Here is a 24,677-nt window from a genome sequence, read left to right as displayed (position 1 = left end):
CTCCTGATCCACATACTGAAGTAGATAAGTCCATCCTGTGAAGTCAGTGGGGTTATCCTTGACGGTTTTCCAATACTTCTCCAGCTCAGGTAACTTCTTGTATTTCTGAAAATGAAACACGTGAATAGCACAATGGTACAAAGTTCAAACAGCGAGGAACTTTCAACGCGATGGTACAAAGTTCTCATTGTGGGTTTATTGGTCCACAGTCACGCATGTCTGAGAACTGGTTTAGATCGAATACTACCCAGAAAGCCATAGAAAGGTTCCCTCACTCTCACACAGAGAGGGACACTGTTGCAGCAAACTCACTACTCAATGCTCATACAACACAGGGGGTCTACTTTGGAAAAAATACTTTTTCTTAGGCTTTATGGCAGGATTCTCACACAGTGAGCTCTTGAGATAGAATAGTAAAACGGAGTAAAGGAGAAGATGAAGAGATACAGGGAAACATTCAAGTTTATAATCTCATGTTTGTAAACACTGCGAACATCTGAGCATGTATAACAAACAAGACAACATTAACAAGGAGTTTTAGACCAGGGGGCTATTTCACGTAAGACTTCTCAAGCCGAACTTTGCAAATTTCGCGCAAATAACAAAATTAAAAGGAATCCGTCTTTTCCCGAGCACGCAGTGAAGAGTGAAGTTAAGTCCAAGGAATGGACCAATGATCCTCTTTTGAAACATCCCGAGGAATCCGTCTTTTCCCGAGCACGCAGTGAAGAGTGAAGTTAAGTCCAAGGAATGGACCAATGATCCTCTTTTGAAACATCCCGAGACAAAACAAGACGTCACTACGAGATAAGACAGATTTGTATTCGGCCTTGTTAGAGCAGGTACACTAATGCCCCATCACACTTGAAATACTTGAAGTTAATCTCCGCTGAACGTGGTACGTGTCTGGATGAGTGACCAGCTGGGTATGCATGACATGCCGCTGGTTGTTACAGGATAGGCGGTTGACAAACAAGTTCGAGATGAGAAGGAAAGGGAGGGTTTCTTGATCGTTCAAGTAGCATCCGTGGCCGAGTGGGTATCACAGGAGGCTTGCACGCCAGAGGTCCCGGGTTCGATGCTTGGAGTTCTGGGTGCACTCAGCCTCGTCAGTAGCGAACAGTGGCAACATTACCAGTGTAAAAAGATTATTAAAATATGGACATTCGACAAAGAAGTTCGAGATGAGAAGGAAAGGGAGGGTTTCTTGATCGTTCAAGTAGTATCCGTGGCCGAGTGGGTATCACAGGAGGCTTGCACGCCAGAGGTCCCGGGTTCGAAGTTTCTGTGCTTGGAGTTCTGGGTGCACTCAGCCTCGTCAGTAGCGAACAGTGGCAACATTACCAGTGTAAAAAGATTATTAAAATATGGACATTGACTGCAAATAAGGCACTAAAGTGATGTTGTGATATCCACTAAAGTTGTGAAAAAGTTCTGCTTTACCACAAAGAAAATTCATGATTGATTGAGGTTTCCTGCGAGTTATATTCAACTGGGATTATTCACAGCATCCTTGAGAGGTTGACCTTGGGGTAGGCTGACACTAGCGTTTGGATGATTAACAAAAGGCTCAAACATTGGAAGTAACTAGATAAAACACTTTGCGATTTCGAATTGACTGCAAATAAGGCACTAAAGTGATGTTGTGATATCCACTAAAGTTGTGAAAAAGTTCTGCTTTACCACAATGAAAATTTATGATTGATTGAGGTTTCCTGCGAGTTATATTCAGCTGGGATTATTCACAGCATCCTTGAGAGGTTAACCTTGGGGTAGGCTGACACTAGCGTTTGGATGATTAACAAAAGGCTCAAACATTGGAAGTAACTAGATAAAACACTTTGCGATTTCGTTGATACCAAACGCGATAACGCGGCTTAGATGACTAGGTATTTATCGTTCAATTTTGATTAGAAAATTATATTGTCATTCAAAACACCCATCAATGGGGCCGGTAAAACTGAAAGTGAATTTACACGCGAGAATACAATCAATCGAGTTCGAAATGTTACGCGATCCATCACAATTATGCCCAGAAATACACCTTGTGTTGAACTTCTTGTCAAAGTTACGTTATATTTAAGTAATCGAGTTCGAAATGTTACGCGATCCATCACAATTATGCCCAGAAATACACCTTGTGTTGAACTTCTTGTCAAAGTTACATTATATTGCTATCATCACTAAAGGTTGAATCGTAAGTTGTAGATGAATCATTCAAAGTTGATTCACTACTAGGGCTATCAGGAGAACTAGAAAAATTTGAGTAATTGTGTGAGTCAAGGGAAGAATGATTTGGAAGTAAAGGTCTAGACATAGAAGAATCTTCTACATTAATTTCAGTTCTTGGTTCAGGACTATTAGGAATATCTGGTCTAATATTGGTTTGTGAAATGACAAAATATCCTGACTTACCTACAAAATTGTTACTATTTTTTGTAGAAGTAGGGATAGTAGGTTCATCTGGAGAAAAGGAAAAATTATTGAAAAGTTTCATTTGATTTACATGTCTTTTTACTTTACCACCGTTTTCTATTTGAACTAAATATGTAACGGGTCCAAGAGATTTGAGAACTATAGCTCTTACCCAACAAGGTTTATTATCTTGAAAATATTTAACTAATACTTTGTCATTAACCGAAAATGTCACAGTATACTTAATTTAAATGAGTCAAACCATAAGTGGGAACAGGCTTTTAGGCCTATAACAAATATGTGGTTGATTTCAACTGGCTTAAAGGATTATCAAGTGAAAGTATACTATATGGTTAGATTTGGAGAAGCTTAATATAGACTTGGTTCCAAGACTTACTTTTCCTTGGGCAGCGGTACAGACTCGAGAGGTATATTCATTTTCTGAGATTCCAGCTGTGCCTTCATAGCTTGCTCTGATAAGGATCGGAACTCTTGTATTGTTTTGTTAATCCTGCAATTCAAGATATTAAATTTGGTTTAAAAAAAATAGCTGTACAAATGATTTTGTACAACTTTTTTTTTTTAGATTTGACCTTTTCTAAAAAAAACTCGAGCGAACATTTTTAGTTGTCAAAGCAATAAATAATGGAATCAATTATTGGTCACTTGGTTCACTTAGCTTTGGCTATAGGTCGTAATTCCGCAATTTTTTCTAGTCGAACCAAATTTTGAAAAGAAAGATCGACGAAGAAAAAACAAAGGAGATGTTTCACTCACAATGTAATATCGTCACCAAACTCCTCAAGAATTTCCAATTTCCGCGTAACAATATAAAACTTCTGTTGCGGAGTGAGTCCACTCCTCTCTAGCATAGAATCTAAATAGGATACTATCTCAGATGTGGAGATCTGGGGTCGATGAAGTACCGTGTCTATGAGTTGAAAATGGAGACGAGTGAAGTCCTGAAAACTCCGGAACTCCTGAAAACGAAATAGTGAACGGGGTTGTAAAGGTAAGTATAAGGTGTATATCGGCAGCGTATGTGTTCAAAAGAGGGAAAAGGCCTTCAGAAAAACTCAGAATAGGGGAAACAGTAGATAAACCAAAAAAACTTCCAGAAGGAAAATACAACCTCTCTTTTTAAATGTTCTACACAAGGTTTTGTATTTCGAGCAATAAGTAATTAAACTGCAAATTTACTGCAGATAACCCCAAAAATATTTATTCTAAAAAAAAAAAAAAAAAAAAACACCAAAAAAACCCTAAGGGAAGAATGATTTGGAAGTAAAGGTCTAGACATAGAAGAATCTTATACATTAATTTCAGTTCTTGGTTCAGGACTATTAGGAATATCTGGTCTAATATTGGTTTGTGGAATGACAAAATATCCTGATTTACCTACAAAATTGTTACTATTTTTTGTAGAAGTAGGGATAGTAGGTTCATCTGGAGAAAAGGAAAAATTATTGAAAAGTTTCATTTGATTTACATGTCTTTTTACTTTACCACCGTTTTCTATTTGAACTAAATATGTAACGGGTCCAAGAGATTTAAGAACTATAGCTCTTACCCAACAAGGTTTATTATCTTGAAAATACGGGTCCAAGAGATTTAAGAACTATAGCTCTTACCCAACAAGGTTTATTATCTTGAAAATATTTAAGTCATTAACCAAAAATGTCACAGTATACTTTAATTTAAATGAGTCAAACCATAAGTGGGAACGGGCTTTTAGGCCTATAACAAATATGTGGTTGATTTCAACTGGCTTAGAGGATTATCAAGTGAAAGTATTCTGTATGGTTAGATTACGTCTGGAGAAAAGGAAAAATTATTGAAAAGTCTCATTTGATTTACATGTCTTTTTACTTTACCACCGTTTTCTATTTGAACTAAATATGTAACGGGTCCAAGAGATTTGAGAACTATAGCTCTTACCCAACAAGGTTTATTATCTTGAAAATATTTAACTAATACTTTGTCATTAACCGAAAATGTCACAGTATACTTAATTTAAATGAGTCAAACCATAAGTGGGAACGGGCTTTTAGGGCTATAACAAATATGTGTTTGATTTCAACTGGCTTAAAGGATTATCAAGTGAAAGTATACTATATGGTTAGACTTGGAGAAGCTTAATCTAGACTTGGTTCCAAGACTTACTTTTCCTTGGGCAGCGGTACAGACTCGAGAGGTATATTCATTTTCTGAGATTCCAGCTGTGCCTTCATAGCTTGCTCTGATAAGGATCGGAACTCTTGTATTGTTTTGTTAATCCTGCAATTCAAGACATTAAATTTGGTTTAAAAAATAGCTGTACAAATGATTTTGTACAACTTTTTTTTTTTAGATTTGACCTTTTCTAAAAAAAAAAAACTCGAGCGAATATTTTTAGTTGTCAAAGCAATAAATAATGGAATCAATTATTGGTCACTTGGTTCACTTAGCTTTGGCTATAGGTCGTAATTCCGCAATTTTTTCTAGACCATCTTCGTGTTTGTGTACACCAAAGGGTTAATCTCAGAAAAATCACTTAGCAACCAACAAACAGACCTAGCAACCAGTAAACAAGGAAAATTTTACACTGTAAAGGTGAAAAAACTTCACGTATGGTTTATACGCAATACACTTTACTATATGTAAAAACAAAACGTCTATAATATAGAGAAATCTTTTATCTTTAATTTGGTATAAAAATTATCACAATGCACTCAGTAAATCCGGAGAAAAAGATATTTAAATACGGAGCAAAAATTTCGATGTTTCCACTGCGAAGTTTGAACGACTTTTAATACAACTAGGTTTAATACAACTAGGTTTAATAACCTAGTTGTATTAAACTAGGTTATTAAACCTGTTTAATACAACTGGACCTGTATTTTTTGGCATTTAAAATTTCTATTACACACTATCTTTGAACATCATGTTCACTTAGCTTTGGCTATAGGTCGTAATTTCGCAAATTTTTCTAGTCGAACCAAATTTTGAAAAGAAAGAACGACGAAGAAAAAATAAAGGAGAACTTTCACTCACAAGGTAATATCGTCACCAAACTCCTCAAGAATTTCCAATTTCCGCGTGACAATATAAAACTTCTGTTGCGGAGTGAGATTTTTCTAGTCGAACCAAATTTTGAAAAGAAAGATCGACGAAGAAAAAATAAAGGAGATCTTTCACTCACAAGGTAATATCGTCACCAAACTCCTCAAGAATTTCCAATTTCCGCGTGACAATATAAAACTTCTGTTGCGGAGTGAGTCCACTCCTCTCTAGCATAGAATCCAAATAGGATACTATCTCAGATGTGGAGATTTGGGGTCGATGAAGTACCGCGTCTATGAGTTGAAAATGGAGACGGGTGAAGTCCTGAAAACTCCGGAACTCCTGAAAACGAAATAGTGAACGGGGTTGTAAAGGTAAGTATAAGGTATACTATATATCTGGGCAGCGTATGTGTTCAAAAGAGGAAAAAGGCCTTCAGAAAAACTCAAAATAGGGGAAACAGTAGTAGATAAACCAAAAAAACTTCCAGAAAAACACAAGGTTTTGTATTTCGAGCAATAAGTAATTAAATTGCAAATTTACTGCAGATAACCCCAAAAATATTTATTCTAAAAAAAAAAAACACCCGAAATTCTCCTTACCTTTTCCTTCTCAGTTTCAATTGCAGACTTCAATATTTGCACAGCTTTGTCCACATCCTTCAATACCTGTGGAATCAAAATGCGGAACTCCTGAAAACGAAATAGTGAACGGGGTTGTAAAGGTAAATATAAGGATTATAAGGTATACTATATCTCGGCAGCGTATGTGTTCAAAAGAGGGAAAAAGCCTTCAGAAAAACTCAGAATAGGGGAAACAGTAGATAAACCCAAAAAAACTTCCAGAAGGAAAATACAAGCTCTCTTTTTATGTTCTACACAAGGTTTTGTATTTCGAGCAATAAGTAATTAAATTGCAAATTTTCTGCAGATAACCCCAAAAATATTTATTAAAAAAAAAGACACCCAAAATTTTCCTTACCTTTTCCTTCTCAGTTTCAATTGCAGACTTCAATATTTGCACAGCTTTGTCCACATCCTTCAATACCTGTGGAATCAAAATATGAAGGAGGAACAGATAGAAAATAAATCAATTACCTCTTCACACTTGTCTTGGGTTCCCTTTTTCTTCTCATAGTCTGCATATTTCCTCCAATAACCATAGCAGTAGGGATAATGAGATAGGAATGCTGAATATGCCTCTTCAGCTGCTTCTATATCGGACTGAAACATGAAATTCATACAGGGAGTTAGGAGATTGGAACAACTCATGAGTTTCCTCGGACAAAAACCGCGTGTTTCGTAACGTAAATATCGGACATAACAAGGTAAATCTTTTTTGGGCTTGAAAAAACACATCAAACCTGAATTTTGGAAATCGTTTCTCAGGTGTATTTGGATCAAAATTTTGTGCTCTGGCTCGTGGTTTTAACAAAAACAGTATGTCGATTAAATTGAAAAAGTTATGCCCTAAAAACTGACACAAGGTCTGTGATTTTTTAAAAGGTGGTTTTTTGGACGTTTCTCGGAAACGAGGCCCAAGTTAGGAAAATGACCCACAGAACCTTGTTGGAAATGATAAGATCTACCTACCCTGAGCCGTTGTCAGTGTTTTTCTGGCGCACCCTGTATAAAACCTAACTTTCAATTCTTACTTATTTATTTCTTAAAATGTGAAACTACTTTCTACTTACCGCAGGATAGTAGACAGCTGTGATGTATGAGAAACGTCAGTAGTTTTATCTAATATGATGGCAACAAAATTACTAGATTTTGTTTCTTCTTTAATTTCATTAATAACAGCTAATGATACTGCACTAATCAGGTCATTTTGGATGTCAGGGGAAGTTGATGTATGAAGGTGTCTTGCAAGTATTTCATCAGTTTTGGCCATGTGCTCAAGGAGTTCAACATAGTTTCCCCTGTTCAATGAATCTGCCCCCTCATGATGGCCTCTGAATGCAAGTTCTTGTTTTCCTAGGAAGCACACACAATCAATCAGTCTTGCTAAAACATGACGATTTTCCTTCACTAATGCATTATGTTTTTCAATTTCCATACTGGAGGCTACACTCAAGTGAGTTTCAATTCTTTGGTTTTCGCATTTCACCAATTGACCAAGTGCAAATATGTGATCTTTGGTTTTACAATGCCTCTGTCTCATATTACTGAAGTTCAAAATATCATCAACTCCCTGATGGAGGTTTGACCATGAGTTCTTGGTGTTTGCAAACAATAAACATGGCCAGCAATACATTTTATTTTTCACCGCACTTCCACAAAGCCAGGTATGGTCTGAGTACCACTGTTTCTGGAAGGTATAATTACCTCTACCTTTTCTTATTTTGGAGATGTTGAGCATAGGTCTTGGAGGACCATTCTGTACTATTTTCAGTTGTTCATTAAAACTATGAGATGAAAAAGGTTTAACCTTCAAATCTTCCAAAGGATGTTCCATTATCAAGCTCTTGAGCATAGGCCTTGGAGGACCATTCCGTACAATTTTCAGTTTTTTATTAACACTATGAGATGAAAAAGGTTTAACAACCAAATCTTCCAAAGGATGTTCAATTGTCAAGCTGGAAGGGACATAACCAACAGCAAATCTTTCACCTGGGAATATTTATTTAAAAACAAAGTGTTAAATTACTAGAAAACTAATAAGTAGGTAAGTACTAAGGTAGATATAAGGTAGGTAAGTAATAAAAGAAATAATACCAGTGAGTCAATATGCATCATAGTGAAAGGTTAACAGAAGGAGAAATAAGAGTTACATTCAACAACTTACTATTGAAATATCTAGGTATACTTAGCTAACTACAAGAAGAAAATGATACCACAACCAATAAAAATAATACACTGGTGTAAAATTAGAAGAAATAGTAGCAGGGTTCGAAAATAACAGTTTGTTATTGCTGCAAGAAAATAACAGTAGTGATTTCAACCGAAATTGAAAAATAAAAATACTGAGTTAGAAATAACCGTTTCATTTTTCTTCTACGAATATAAGTAATGACTAATGAGTTACTTTTATTTGAAACTCAGAAAAATAAAAATTGAAATTTACCGATTAAAATAATGCTTGTTTCTTGGATGGCTGATATCCATTTCCGCGTTGAATATAATCCATATGTTTGAACTGATTGATAGAAGTAACTATGTAATATTTTCGAACCCTGAACAAGTACCTATGTACCTAACGCGCGCGCGCTTTAATTAGGCTTACATAGGAGCATTGCCATTCCAACATTCTCCAAATTAGAATTCTACTCAGGGGAGCATCTAGACTTTTTAACACGTTCTTCTGTCTTACAAAACAGCTAGAAGCTAATTTAGTAATAACAAAAAAACCTTATTACAGGAATGTTTATGCGTTACCCTACCTCCTTAGTTCTGTCGGTACATTCAATGTTCCAATCCAATAAAAATTAAGTTAAATGGAATGGCTAAAACTACATTTTCACCACCAAATGCTGATTTCTCCAAAACTTAATCCTACTTTTTTGAACTCACTGAGCAGGACTGACAACATATGAATGGCTCCGATGGCATTGTCAGATAAACCAAAGTGTGTGTCCAAAATAAAATAATATTGTGAGTGTTACCTTAATAATGCGTTTGCATAACGACATCACAGAATATTTAAAAAATTAAAATGATGATAAAAATAACATAAATCTTATTCTTATCAAGTCAATTTTTTCTTTTTCTTTTTCACTGGTTGCTAACTTCACTTTATTAGTGTTGTATTGAAATGAGAGCAAAAACAAATGGCTATCTCTTTTTAAACTTTGACTAGTCCTAAAATTTGACTCCATCTCAAAACGTTTTTGGACTTGGCCCACTCTGCCTCTTAGCCATTCATACAGAGTCGACAATAGTCATAAAACCACAAATATCATTGTTAACTTTAAAAACTTTGACTGACAATAGTCACAAAACCACAAATTTTAACGTTAACTTTCAAAACTTTGACTGATTGAATTGAAGAAAAGTTGTCATTTTCATGCATTCAAGCTGTTGTAAGGCCCACATTCTCACTAATAATACACATCAAATTCCATACCAAAATAGATGTTGTGGGTAGTTGTGCATAAGGCGCGTCAATGGGACATTACAAAAATCCGTTTATAAGAGGGAAGATACTTGCTTAAGGAGTGTTCCTAGTCAAAACTTTGACTGACAATAGTCACAAAGCCACAAATTTTAACGTTAACTTTCAAAACTTTGACTGATTGAATTGAAGAAAAGTTGTCATTTTCATGCATTCAAGCTGTTGTAAGGCAGGTACCCTCACCTTCTCTGGAGATTTCTCTCTTGGTTTCTTGCTGCCATCCACATCTGTAGATACATTATCATCATCTCTCTTCCTCTTCCCATTGCTTTCTTTGTCTTCACTTTCTTTATCCTTGTTTCCATTGTCTCTATTTTCTTCAATTGTTTGTTTTTCTTTGGCTTGTTCAGAAGTTGAAACTGTGCCTGGAATATCAAAACTTATTAGTGTTATTATTACTTCAGTTTTAAATGGTGTACCAAACGTCAGTTATAACTTTCTTAAGTACTGATGGAATGCAAGAGGAACTATGAAATAATGTTATACTTCAGCAATTTAATACTTGATAAATCTTAATATACACCCTAGCAGTGGCGTAGCGTGGTCTAAATTCAAGTGTAGGGCAAAATAGACTGGGCATTGATGCTCTACTTTCAAAAGCTTATTGCCCGACTTGCATCCTACGTCCTACGGAATGTGATGTGCCTATCTCTAGAGGAAAAATCTGGTGTGAACATCACACGACTTTCTATTACATTTGCGGAATACATATTTGAAAAAAAAATATAAAAAAAAAAATAAAAATTTTATAAGTCCCGAGCATTAACCGTTCCCGAGATATTGACTTTTTTTTAGTTCCCCATAAGAAATACATAGGGAACACAGTTTGAGGCCAGCAAAACTTTTCCTACGAGAACTTCTACATGAGTCAACAAGATATTAAGTTTGCAAACATTATTTAGAACTTATACATGAGTCAACAAGATATTGAGTTTGCAAACATTATTTAGAACTTATACATGAGTCAACAAGATATTAAGTTAGAACGTTACCTCCTGATCCACATACTGAAGTAGATAAGTCCATCCCGTGAAGTCAGTGGGGTTATCCTTGACGGTTTTCCAATACTTCTCCAGCTCAGGTAACTTCTTGTATTTCTGAAAATGAAACACGTGAAATTTCGTCAAACAAGTGGTTTCAAAAGAAAAACACCAAACATAATTTCCAGTTGACACACAGAAAAAAGTCTTATTCATATGAGCCATACACCAAGGTGATGGTCTCTAGCGATTTTAATTGGCTTGTCCTGAACCACAGTCTTCTATTGTGAGAACTTGTTCTTATTATTTCAAGCCACAGAGAACCCTACCACATTGACTACGGTGTGTAATGCTAGAGTGTGGCAGGTGACACCCATTAAAAAAAAAAAAAAAAAAAAATTATACATGAGTCAACAAGATATTAAGTTTTCAAACATTATTTAGAACTTATACATGAGTCAACAAGATATTAAGTTTTCAAACATTATTTAGAACTTATACATGAGTCAACAAGATATTAAGTTTTCAAACATTATTTAGAACTTATACATGAGTCAACAAGATATTAAGTTTTCAAACATTATTTAGAACTTATACATGAGTCAACAAGATATTAAGTTTTCAAACATTATTTAGAACTTATACATGAGTCAACAAGATATTAAGTTTTCAAACATTATTTAGAACTTATACATGAGTCAACAAGATATTAAGTTTTCAAACATTATTTAGAACTTATACATGAGTCAACAAGATATTAAGTTTTCAAACATTATTTAGAACTTATACATGAGTCAACAAGATATTAAGTTTTCAAACATTATTTAGAACTTATACATGAGTCAACAAGATATTAAGTTTTCAAACATTATTTAGAACTTATACATGAGTCAACAAGATATTAAGTTTTCAAACATTATTTAGAACTTATACATGAGTCAACAAGATATTAAGTTTTCAAACATTATTTAGAACTTATACATGAGTCAACAAGATATTAAGTTTTCAAACATTATTTAGAACTTATACATGAGTCAACAAGATATTAAGTTTTCAAACATTATTTAGAACTTATACATGAGTCAACAAGATATTAAGTTTTCAAACATTATTTAGAACTTATACATGAGTCAACAAGATATTAAGTTTTCAAACATTATTTAGAACTTATACATGAGTCAACAAGATATTAAGTTTTCAAACATTATTTAGAACTTATACATGAGTCAACAAGATATTAAGTTTTCAAACATTATTTAGAACTTATACATGAGTCAACAAGATATTAAGTTTTCAAACATTATTTAGAACTTATACATGAGTCAACAAGATATTAAGTTTTCAAACATTATTTAGAACTTATACATGAGTCAACAAGATATTAAGTTTTCAAACATTATTTAGAACTTATACATGAGTCAACAAGATATTAAGTTTTCAAACATTATTTAGAACTTATACATGAGTCAACAAGATATTAAGTTTTCAAACATTATTTAGAACTTATACATGAGTCAACAAGATATTAAGTTTTCAAACATTATTTAGAACTTATACATGAGTCAACAAGATATTAAGTTTTCAAACATTATTTAGAACTTATACATGAGTCAACAAGATATTAAGTTTTCAAACATTATTTAGAACTTATACATGAGTCAACAAGATATTAAGTTTTCAAACATTATTTAGAACTTATACATGAGTCAACAAGATATTAAGTTTTCAAACATTATTTAGAACTTATACATGAGTCAACAAGATATTAAGTTTTCAAACATTATTTAGAACTTATACATGAGTCAACAAGATATTAAGTTTTCAAACATTATTTAGAACTTATACATGAGTCAACAAGATATTAAGTTTTCAAACATTATTTAGAACTTATACATGAGTCAACAAGATATTAAGTTTTCAAACATTATTTAGAACTTATACATGAGTCAACAAGATATTAAGTTTTCAAACATTATTTAGAACTTATACATGAGTCAACAAGATATTAAGTTTTCAAACATTATTTAGAACTAACTCATGAGTCAACAAGATATTAAGTTTGCAAACATTATTTAGAACTTATACATGAGTCAACAAGATATTAAGTTTGCAAACATTATTTAGAACTTATACATGAGTCAACAAGATATTGAGTTTGCAAACATTATTTAGAACTTATACATGAGTCAACAAGATATGAAGTTTGCAAACATTATTTAGAACTTATACATGAGTCAACAAGATATTAAGTTTGCAAACATTATTTAGAACTTATACATGAGTCAACAAGATATTAAGTTTGCAAACATTATTTAGAACTTATACATGAGTCAACAAGATATTAAGTTTGCAAACATTATTTAGAACTTATACATGAGTCAACAAGATATTAAGTTTGCAAACATTATTTAGAACTTATACATGAGTCAACAAGATATTAAGTTTGCAAACATTATTTAGAACTTATACATGAGTCAACAAGATGAAACATCAGTTATAACTTTCTTAAGTACTGATGGAATGCAAGAGGAACTATGAAATGTTATACTTCAGCAATTTAATACTTGATAAATCTTAATATACATCCTAGCAGTGGCGTAGCGTGGTCTAAATTCAAGTGTAGGGCGTGTAGGGCACTCATTTTCATCACCATGCATTTTTTTTTTAAACCTTTATTTTTATTGTTTATAATTTAGTTCACAATACAATATAATATACAAAGTACATAATTAAAATTGGTCTTCTTAATCATACAACTTATATACTATGTAGGTATATGTAAACAATGTACTGTTTGTATAAGTAATATTACTGCATAATTCATGCACATGCTTCTTCATGCATTTCAGGCAAACAAAATTCCAAAAGTTTCTTACCAGATCTACTTGAAATCAAGATGAAACCCCCTTTCCTTCTGATTCTTGAAAATATCAATCACACTATCGTGAAAGGAGGCTTTTTTTTGTATTTGTGTGAGTAATTTTTTTTCAATGCAAACATCAGTTATAATTTTCTTAAGTACTGATGGAATGCAAGAGGAACTATGAAATGTTATACTTCAGCAATTTAATACTTGATAAATCTTAATATACATCCTAGCAGTGGCGTAGCGTGGTCTAAATTCAAGTGTAGGGCGTGTAGGGCACTCATTTTCATCACCATGCATTTTTTTTAAACCTTTATTTTTATTGTTTATAATTTTGTTCACAATACAATATAATATACATAGTACATAATTACAATTAGTCTTCTTAATCATACAACTTATATACTATGTAGGTATATGTAAACAATGTACTGTTTGTATATGTAATATTACTACATAATTCATGCACATGCTTCTTCATGCATTTCAGGCAAACGAAATTCCAAGAGTTTCTTACCAGATCTACTTGAAATCAAGATCCTTTATTTTTATTGTTTATAATTTTGTTCACAATACAATATAATATACATAGTACATAAGTACAATTGGTCTTCTTAATGATAATAATGATACAACTTATATACTATGTAGGTATATGTAAACAATGTACTGTTTGTATATTATGTAATATCACTACATAATTCATGCACATGCTTCTTCATGCATTTCAGGCAAACGAAATTCCAAAAGTTTCTTACCAGATCTACTTGAAATCAAGATGAAACCTCCTTTCCTTCTGATTCTTGAAAATATCAATCACACTATCGTGAAAGGAGGCTTTTTTTTGTATTTGTGTGAGTAATTTTTTTTCAATGAGAGGCATAGCAGACCAAGTCCAAAAAATCAACTTTTGGAGTACCTTTTGTACATCAGTAAAGAGTATGGAAGTCAATTTTTTCTTTTTCTTTTTCACTGGTTGCTAACTTCACTTTATTAGTGTTGTATTGAAATGAGAGCAAAAACAAATGGCTATCTTTTTTCAATGGTTAACAAACCAATCTCTGATTTTCTGTCCTGGGATTGTTTATTTCGTTGGAATGTCTGTATTCGCTTTAGGGCTGAAATATAGTGTTGAAAATTAGTTAACAAACTTAAGCACCACCAATTTGAAAATTTTAAACTGGTTACAAAGAAGGGTTAGTAGTTTTTTTTTTTTTTTAATCAAATTTTAATTTTTCAATTTTGATATTTAACACAGAATAATATAGAACTGGGGTTTTTACAAGTATTTTAATGTGAGATTGATATTTAGATTAGTTTGAAAATTTCTTCAGTCCAATTTTTTCATGCTTACCAGAACAAGATCGCTCCACACCTACGCTTGTAGCAGGGATGCAGAGGAATAACTCAACTAATTTGGAAACTTCAGTCCAAATTTGTGCGAGCCCGGATGTTTTCAGATAGGAGTAGAGATCCTGAACTTTTTTCTCTTTTCCGCAATCTGGATCAGCATACAGGCACTCCAACTCTAGCTTGAGATCTGATTTGATAGATTTGAACATGGGATACTGCTTCAATAAGTTGTAAAAGGATTGATGTGGAAACAACTTTTTGTGAGATTTGAATTTTTCTACATTTAATAAGTCGAAGAAATCGGGGAGAGAATTAAATCGTTCTCTTATTCTTTGACTAATATTATCACAGATTTGGTATCCTAGTGCTCTGTACCTTTTCCCTCTCTCTGTCAGCTCTCCTGTATCGTCCGGATGATCATTTATTTCTTCCCAAATTGAAGACACTGCCTCTCGAACCTTTTCAACATCATTCAAAAACTGATCCACTTGTCTGGAACAGAATGCTACGTCCTTTGAAGTTTTCTGTAGTGTTTCAAAGAGAATTTCTGCTCTTGGCATAATCTGCGCAAATATTCTCAGCAAAAAGCGGAATTCCTGTTCTGATATGAAGTTCAAAAACCCCTTTGCAGTGGCAGAGGTCTCTCTGTCCAATATTGTTGAATTGGACATGTCTTCTAGAAGGGCTTTTAGCTCGACATGTTGTTCCTCGAGAACTTTGATGAGGCGGGCGTTGTATACCCATCTTGTTCCGATTGTTGGAAATTTTTTATTGGCATAATTGGTCAAGGCAACAGAACGGCTTGCAGCTCTTGAAAAAAATGCTGCGAACCCAGAGCAAGTGGAATAAAAAACCTTGCAAGCTGTGATATTATTCACACTCTGCTGAAGAACAAGGTTTAGTTCATGGGCGTAGCAGTGGACAAACATTGCTGTTGGATATTTCTCTTGGAGGAGTTTTTGTAGCTGATCATGTTCGCCAGACATTACCGCTGCCCCATCATAGGTTTGACAAATCAATTTTGTTTGCAGTTCAAATTCATTAAGAATCCTTTCAATGTGGTTGAATAATGCTTGGGCTGTCCGGTCCACACTCACATTTTCAAAACGAATAAACCGTTCAACAACTTCGTTTTGTGCCACATATCTAAAAAAAAAAAAAAAGTAATACATTATGATAGTAAGTTGGATAAGTTTCACATCTCCTAAATAAAAATACACCTCTTGCTTTCTCCTAATAGATAGATTTTAACTATGCAATAATTTATCTTGCAATAATTAGAACAAACAATTTTTTTCATATGATCGTTAGGTCTGGTGGGGGAAGTGTAATACTAAAATTGAGACCTCGAGAGTTGAGATTAGAACATTTGGCGGCGGAAAAACCGCCAGAAAACGGCCGAAATTTTGCACTTTTTTCAGTTTTTAGTCCGTCCTTCCTTTATTAAATGGAGCAGTTGCAAATGGGTAAAAATTATAAATAAATGGACAATTCCTATGTAAAAAGTTGGGAAAAATCCAAATCCGAGGTCAAATTTTTTTCAATTTAATCGATAAACTGTTTTAAAATTGAATTTTATTTTCACAGCTCTCACGTCTTCTACAACATTTGCAAAGGCACCCACACACGGTCAGCAGTTTTCTAGCATCATGAGTGTTTCTCAGGTAGTCAAGTGGTTATTTCTCCAGGAAGGACGTGAGTTAAAAGGCAAAAAAGGTCTCATTCTGATCCTTGAATAAAGCAAAAGTTTTCCTGAAAGATGGAGACCTATGCTCCAAAATTTCCTCGGAAGGCAAAAAAGGTCTCATTCTGATCCTTGAATAAAGCAAAAGTTTTCCTGAAAGATGGAGACCTATGCTCCAAAATTTCCTCGGACGAGGCATAGCAGACCAAGTCCAAAAAATCAACTTTTGGAGTACCTTTTGTACATCATTGAAGAGTATGGAAAGGTCAATTTTTTCTTTTTCTTTTTCACTGGTTGCTAACTTCACTTTATTAGTGTTGTATTGAAATGAGAGCAAAAACAAATGGCTATCTCTTTTTAAACTTTGACTAGTCCTAAAATTTGACTCCATCTCAAAACGTTTTTGGACTTGGCCCACTCTGCCTCTTAGCCATTCATACAGAGTCGACAATAGTCATAAAACCACAAATATCATTGTTAACTTTAAAAACTTTGACTGACAATAGTCACAAAACCACAAATTTTAACGTTAACTTTCAAAACTTTGACTGATTGAATTGAAGAAAAGTTGTCATTTTCATGCATTCAAGCTGTTGTAAGGCCCACATTCTCACTAATAATACACATCAAATTCCATACCAAAATAGATGTTGTGGGTAGTTGTGCATAAGGCGCGTCAATGGGACATTACAAAAATCCGTTTATAAGAGGGAAGATACTTGCTTAAGGAGTGTTCCTAGTGAAGTTTTAAAAGGCGCGAAGTAAAAAAAGTCACATATTTTAATTGATTAGCACTTAAGAAACGAACTTTGAAATCTTGGGCGCGTCCGGGAGACATTACGAAAATCTGTGTATAAGAGGGAAGATACTTGCTTTAGGAGTGTTCCTAGTGAAGTTTTAAAAGGCGCGAAGTAAAAAAAGTCACATATTTTAATTGATTAGCACTGGAAGGTATAATTACCTCTACCTTTTCTTATTTTGGAGATGTTGAGCATAGGTCTTGGAGGACCATTCTGTACTATTTTCAGTTGTTCATTAAAACTATGAGATGAAAAAGGTTTAACCTTCAAATCTTCCAAAGGATGTTCCATTATCAAGCTCTTGAGCATAGGTCTTCGAGGACCATTCCGTACAATTTTCAGTTTTTTATTAAAACTATGAGATGAAAAAGGTTTAACAACCAAATCTTCCAAAGGATGTTCAATTGTCAAGCTGGAAGGGACATAACCAACAGCAAATCTTTCACCTGGGAATATTTATTTAAAAACAAAGTGTTAAATTACTAGAAAACAAGTCAGAAATAGGTAGGTATAAGGTAGGTGAGTAATAAAAGAAATAATACCAGTGTATCAATATGCATCATAGTGAAAGGTTAATAGAAGAAGAAATAAGAGTTACATTCAACAATTTACTATTGAAATATCTAGGTATAGCTAACTACAAGAAGAAAATGATACCACAACCAATAAAAATAATACACTGGTGTAAAATTAGAAGAAATAGTAGCAGGGTTCGAAAATAACAGTTATTGCTGCAAGAAAATAACAGTAGTGATTTCAACCGAAATTGAAAAAATAAAAATACTGAGTTAGAAATAACCGTTTCATTTTTCTTCTACGAATATAAGTAATGACTAATGAGTTACTTTTATTTGAAACTCAGAAAAATAAAAATTGAAATTTACCGATTAAAATAATTTGTTTCTTGGATGGCTGATATCCATTTCCGCGTTGAATATAATCCATATGTTTGAACTGATTGATAGAAGTAACTATGTAATATTTTCGAACCCTGAATAAGTACCTATGTACCTAACTACTTACATAGGAGATTCCATCCAACATTCTCCAAATTAGAATCTACTCAGGGAGCATCTAGACTTTTTAACACTTCTACTGTTCTACAGAACAGTAGAAGTAATTAGAATAACAAAAAAACCTTTACAACAGGAAATGTTTATGTACCTACCTCCTTAGTTCCTGTAGTACATTCAATGTCCAACCAATAAAAATTAAGTTAAATGAATGTAAAATACATTTTCACCACCAAATGTGATTTCTCCAAACTTAATCTTACTTACATAGGAGATTCCATCCAACATTCTCCAAATTAGAATCTACTCAGGGAGCATCTAGACTTTTTAACACTTCTTCTGTTCTACAAAACAGTAGAAGTAATTAGAATAACAAAAAAACCTTTACAGGAAATGTTTATGTACCTACCTCCTTAGTTCCTGTGGTACATTCAATGTCCAACCAATAAAAATTAAGTTAAATGAATGTAAAATACATTTTCACCACCAAATGTGATTTCTCCAAACTTAATCGGGGTTTTCATTGGTATTTTCTTGTGCCTTTGCTTTTAGTGATTCACCGTCATTGTGTTCAATGTCAGTTTCCATTGGTTCTTGGTTTTCTGGTTCAGGAGATTTAGTTTTTGGTGATGATGATTCTGCTGCTTTAGCGGCTGCAGCTGTCCTTCTTGTTGTTCTCCTTGGAGTACCAGCTGGAAAATTACAAATAGCATTTTAGGCATTAGAATCAATGAGAGAGGAGTACCAGCTGGAAATTACAAATAGCATTTTAGGCATTAGAATCAAAAATGTATGAAACAAACAAAAAGAGAGGTAGTGCTTAGAAAGTTTAGTGCAAGTCCTAGTGTCCCCTACCTACGTACCTACCAACTGAACTTATTATTCATTACATGTTTCTCCACTTACCTTCTGTGCTGTTTTCTGAATCTCCCATTTCTTAGAGTAAAGCTATTTTATTTTTCACCGCACTTCCACAAAGCCAGGTATGGTCTGAGTACCACTGTTTCTGGAAGGTATAATTACCTCTACCTTTTCTTATTTTGGAGATGTTGAGCATAGGTCTTGGAGGACCATTCTGTACTATTTTCAGTTGTTCATTAAAACTATGAGATGAAAAAGGTTTAACCTTCAAATCTTCCAAAGGATGTTCCATTATCAAGCTCTTGAGCATAGGCCTTGGAGGACCATTCCGTACAATTTTCAGTTTTTTATTAACACTATGAGATGAAAAAGGTTTAACAACCAAATCTTCCAAAGGATGTTCAATTGTCAAGCTGGAAGGGACATAACCAACAGCAAATCTTTCTTCGAGGACCATTCCGTACAATTTTCAGTTTTTTATTAAAACTATGAGATGAAAAAGGTTTAACAACCAAATCTTCCAAAGGATGTTCAATTGTCAAGCTGGAAGGGACATAACCAACAGCAAATCTTTCACCTGGGAATATTTATTTAAAAACAAAGTGTTAAATTACTAGAAAACTAATAAGTAGGTAAGTACTAAGGTAGATATAAGGTAGGTAAGTAATAAAAGAAATAATACCAGTGAGTCAATATGCATCATAGTGAAAGGTTAACAGAAGGAGAAATAAGAGTTACATTCAACAACTTACTATTGAAATATCTAGGTATACTTAGCTAACTACAAGAAGAAAATGATACCACAACCAATAAAAATAATACACTGGTGTAAAATTAGAAGAAATAGTAGCAGGGTTCGAAAATAACAGTTTGTTATTGCTGCAAGAAAATAACAGTAGTGATTTCAACCGAAATTGAAAAATAAAAATACTGAGTTAGAAATAACCGTTTCATTTTTCTTCTACGAATATAAGTAATGACTAATGAGTTACTTTTATTTGAAACCTAAGAGTAAAGCTGCAGTGATTCTGAGATCTGAGATCAGTGCAATGTGATCCTGTGATCTTGAACTGTGATTCTCGTGATCTCGTGAATCTCGTGTTTCTGTCTTTCTGCTTTCTGTGCATGTGCATGTGCATTAATGCATTTGCAAAACAGCAAAAATGGTGAGTGTGTGAAGTTAGCGCTTTTACCTTTTACGAGTCACGAGAGGAGAATTTTTACCGGTGGAGTGCAATGTGATCCTGTGATCTTGATTCTTGAACTGTGAATCTCGTGTCTCGTGTTTCTGTCTTTCTGCTTTCTGTGCATGTGCATGTGCATTAATGCATTTTTTGCATTTGCAAAACAGCAAAAATGGTGAGTGTGTGAAGTTAGCGCTTTTACCTTTTACGAGTCACGAGAGGAGAATTTTTACCGGTGGAGGGGAAGGTGCTGATAAGTGATAAAAATATCGCTCGCTTCTCACTAGTAATATTTTGTGTTTTTTTTTAAGTTGAAAATTGAAATGTTGGAAACTTTTTCTAAACTTTTGAGCTTTGAGCTTGGGTATTAAGCTCAGTTTTGAGAATAGAAGTGTTCTCTTGAGATCAGTGCAATGTGATCCTGTGATCTTGATTCTTGAACTGTGATTCTCGTGAATCTCGTGTTTCTGTCTTTCTGCTTTCTGTGCATGTGCATGTGCATCACCAATCGAATTTGGATTTATAATGCATTTTTGCATTTGCAAAACAGCAAAAATGGTGAGTGTGTGAAGTTAGCGCTTTTACCTTTTACGAGTTACGAGAGGAGAATTTTTATTTACCGGTGGAGGGGAAGGTGCTGATAAGTGATAAAAATCTCGCTCGCTTCTCACTAGTAATATTTTGTGTTTTTTTTTAAGTTGAAAATAATGAAAATTGAAATGTTGGAAACTTTTTCTAAACTTTTGAGCTTTGAGCTTGGGTATTAAGCTCAGTTTTGAGAATAGAAGTGTTCTCTTAACTTTAACTAAGAGAGAGAGTGTTTAATTCACCCCACAATACCCATTCATGAATTGTACATCAAGTGTATGAATTTAAGGTATGTAACATAGATTCTACTGGTGGGTTCCTATCTGTACAAATGTACAACACAGCATCTAGGCACCTGTGAAAATTCATCAACAACTCTTCTACACGTAGAGAAACTGGAACTGGATTTGTACCTAAAAACATTTGATTCAGAATGAGAAAGAAAGGGTTTGCTGGTCTATTACCTAAGTAGTATCCTCCTGACGCCCAATGTACACACCCGTGTACTTCGAGTTTGTAGTGCCAGAGGCCCAATGTGAAAATTGTCAATGTAGTTCTAGACACCCGATGTACACACCTGTGGACACACTTGTATGTAGTGCCCCAGACCCAACATAATCCAAGTTTTTAAAATAAAAAAAAGCTAGATTTTTTGAAACTAGAAGGGTTTCTGGTAGGTCTGAGTGCAATAATTTTCTCAAACAATGATTACATCATACTTTTTAGGGCTGTTCTAAAGCGAAGAGAGAAGGAACACATGATAGGAGAAAACCAGTCTGGCTTACAAGGCAGACGCGCTACCCTTCAAGCTAACAAGCATATAAATCCTTTCCTAAGCGAATTTCTGAAGCCTCTAAAAATAACTCCAGTATATTTTTTAAGATAACTGCAGAATATCTTTTAAGATAACTACAGAATATCTCAATTGTAAGAGTCAATTGATGGGCTGATCCTAGCATATGTAATGTTTCAGATAACTCGGGCTCCACTGATCTTCTAACTCACATGATGCCATTCTACAGTTATGATATTCCGTATACTGTCAGAGAAAAACTGTCCAAAACTCAAGTGTCCACTGGTAATACTAGTGGTTCTGTGAACTATAGACCTCACTCAGATTCTACTGTCAGAGAAAAACTGTCCAAAACTCAAGTGTCCACTGGTAATACTAGTGGTTCTGTGAACTATAGACCTCACTCAGATTCTTTTGCCTAAGCTGAGACTTTAACAATACAGTCCTTTCATATTGACAATTGTTGTTTAACTTGGTAGGTACCTATTTGAAATTAGGACAAATTTACAATTTAGAAAAATGTGCCTGCTTTGAAAAAATGTCTTCTGGGTAATCCTACGTATGAATGGGTAACCCTAACCCTACGTTATACATAATGGAGCAGTTGCATTTGGGTAAAATTTATCATCTATTATATTTAGGTGGTGATTGTCAACTTCTTGGTCATATGCACCACAAGATCCATTCTAACTGTTGGGTTGTATTGAAACAAATACTATTTTACTCTTTGCTTTGCCTATTACTGTGTTTGTGTTTCTGATTTTCAGAGGAAGCAATGAGGAGATTCCGGCTGAGATTGAAGGCGTTATGCATCCTCATACTGGGAGTATTGTTCTTCAGCATATTCATACACTATGTCCTGGTCGGGGGAAATTCCCAATCACAAGCCCATCGTAAGGTAAATATGTACAACAATACAGGTTGCCAAAATAAGATTACATATCTCAGGATAAAGTAATCTAGATAAATTGAACTCACAATGTGAGTCTCACATGAGCAGGTAAATATAAACACTTTGATGTGCAAAACACTAATAATAAAATGATTAGAGCACCAATGACCTAATTAATAAGATTTTTGCCTTCTTTTTATAATATTTTGAGGAATTATTCAGGAGATAATAATTATAGATTCAAGTTTAAAGGTGAAAGTTGTGGGGCAAATAAGTTGTTGTTGGTGTGAAACACATGATAAATTATAGATGTGCCATAAGTAGGTACAGTAGGTATTGTATTATTATGTTCCAGGATTCTAGTTATCATATTATGAAGAAGAGTCGTCCACTTGTCCTATCAACACAAGATGATACTTATCATGCAATCTCCAGCTATATCATTGATGACGTAAGTCATTCACCCTCAGGTGTTTAGTCTCATGTTGAAGTGCACACTAGACCTGTGCACAACTAAAAATTGATTAAAAAGGTTCAGAAATGTGCCAGTGTAAATTTACCATAATACTTTAGACCAGGGGGTAGAATCTTTGAGTTATGTTCTATGAAATAAAGAAATATCAACAAAACTTCATTGAAACTGCTCTGGCAAAAAGGTTGTGCACAACTAAAAATTGATTAAAAAGGTTCAGAAATGTGCCAGTGTAAATTTACCATAATACTTTAGATTAGACCAGGGGGTAGAATCTTTGAGTTATGTTCTATGAAATAAAGAAATATCAACAAAACTTCATTGAAACTGCTCTGGCAAAAAGGACTATACGTTAAGTTGAATTTGAATTGATAAAAAAAAAAAGAAAGAAAAATCAGTATTTAAAATTTAATGCTTCAGAACTTTAGGATCACTCTGTAGCTCTCATGACAGAACAAATTGAACATTGATTAGATAAACAACAAATACGAATAGATCTAGGTACCATTGGTACCATATTTTACATGCTCTCGTGTTTTTAGGCACTTAATTAGGTAGTTTCATATTCCTTATATGTTTCACATAGGTATTACACATCAGTTTTCCTGTTTTTTAACATCAGTTGTAGATATTCATTCGTGTTTGTAATGGCTCTTTCGTTGTTTTCTCCCAGTTCAGAACGTTTTTCAGTCTGTGACCTAAAGTTAAAATTCTGTTTGAACTCAAACATTTTCCGAGTGGCTTTGTTGGTTGGGTTACTTGAATAGTTTTAATAAACAAAGGTACAATTTGGATTAGGTAGTTTCATATTCCACATATGTTTCACGTAGGTATTACACATAAGTTTTCCTGTTTTTTAACATCAGTTGTAGATATTCATTCGTGTTTGTAATGGCTCTTTGGTTGTTTTCTCCCAGTTCAGAACGTTTTTAGTTGCTTTCTAATACAAGTTTTCAGTCTGTGACCTAAAGTTAAAATTCTGTTTGAACTCAAACATTTTCCAAGTGGCTTTGTTGGTTGGGTTACTTGAATAGTTTTCTCAGCCAATTAGTAATCCCATTTAGCAGTTTGTCCCTTTTAAAAATTATATCCACAAATTAGGATGAAAAAAATCCCGCTTATATCAATCAACATGGTTGTAAAGATGATTGTATACTTCATTGTGCCATGCGTGTGTTTGTTGCTTCTGTATAGGATAGGGCATAGGGCATGTACTGATGATAAAATAGTGAGTAAGGAGAATCAGAAAGTCTCTGTACATGACACTGTCCAATCGATCCATACAAGTTATCAAGTTTTTCGCACACTGGGAATTATTTATTATCCAACCAATATTCTCACTACACACGATACGATTTTTTTTTTATTTTTTTTTTTTTCTGAAAAACAAGTAGGTAGGAATAAACTTTTACCTAAAAAAAAAAGACGGGGAAATTTCCTTTCATCTCAATGGAACATATAGTTGAACCCACGTGATCATCTGAACTTGTTCTACCAGTGACGTTAAGTTGTGGAAAGAAAGGCTACGTCGTCCACAATACAGGACCGGTTTATCTTGGTCCTAATACAATAGTCTGTCGCCTGTTTAAGTGCAAAAAAAAAAAAAAAAACAAAAAAAAAA

The 24,677-nt window shown here is 33.9% G+C and overlaps 2 protein-coding genes across 5 annotated transcripts; both read right to left on the bottom strand.

Moving 5' to 3' along the window:
* Window positions 1–28: 28 nt before the first annotated feature.
* Window positions 29–15,945, bottom strand: LOC103506250 (zinc finger MYM-type protein 1-like). The gene is made up of 5 exons (XM_026821365.1): window positions 14,771–15,945; window positions 14,462–14,534; window positions 14,175–14,291; window positions 9,754–9,935; window positions 29–105 (listed from the first exon to the last, which is right to left on the bottom strand). Exons 1-3 carry the CDS (start codon window positions 15,939–15,941, stop codon window positions 14,180–14,182), a joined length of 1,356 nt encoding a protein of 451 aa, XP_026677166.1. The 5' UTR covers window positions 15,942–15,945; the 3' UTR covers window positions 29–105; window positions 9,754–9,935; window positions 14,175–14,179.
* A 2,834-nt stretch (window positions 15,946–18,779) lies between these two features.
* On the bottom strand, window positions 18,780–20,883 carry LOC113466175. 4 transcript variants are annotated; one of them, XM_026821368.1, is made up of 4 exons: window positions 20,727–20,883; window positions 20,133–20,178; window positions 19,173–19,206; window positions 18,780–18,958 (listed from the first exon to the last, which is right to left on the bottom strand). In XM_026821368.1, the coding sequence occupies exons 1-4, from the start codon at window positions 20,848–20,850 to the stop codon at window positions 18,815–18,817; spliced, it is 348 nt and encodes a 115-aa protein (XP_026677169.1). In that variant the 5' UTR covers window positions 20,851–20,883; the 3' UTR covers window positions 18,780–18,814. The 4 variants fall into 4 exon arrangements, with proteins under 4 accessions (XP_026677169.1, XP_026677172.1, XP_026677171.1 ...); XM_026821371.1 differs by having other exon boundaries at window positions 19,173–19,216; window positions 20,147–20,162; window positions 20,718–20,867; XM_026821370.1 differs by lacking the exon at window positions 20,727–20,883 and adding an exon at window positions 20,366–20,494.
* Between the last annotated feature and the right edge of the window lie 3,794 nt (window positions 20,884–24,677).

This window comes from Diaphorina citri, unplaced genomic scaffold (assembly GCF_000475195.1).
Source record: "Diaphorina citri unplaced genomic scaffold, Diaci psyllid genome assembly version 1.1 scaffold224, whole genome shotgun sequence".
NCBI classification, from domain to species: Eukaryota; Metazoa; Arthropoda; class Insecta; order Hemiptera; family Psyllidae; genus Diaphorina; species Diaphorina citri.
Note: the sequence above shows the minus strand (reverse complement) of the source record. Positions and strands in the feature narration are given on the sequence as shown.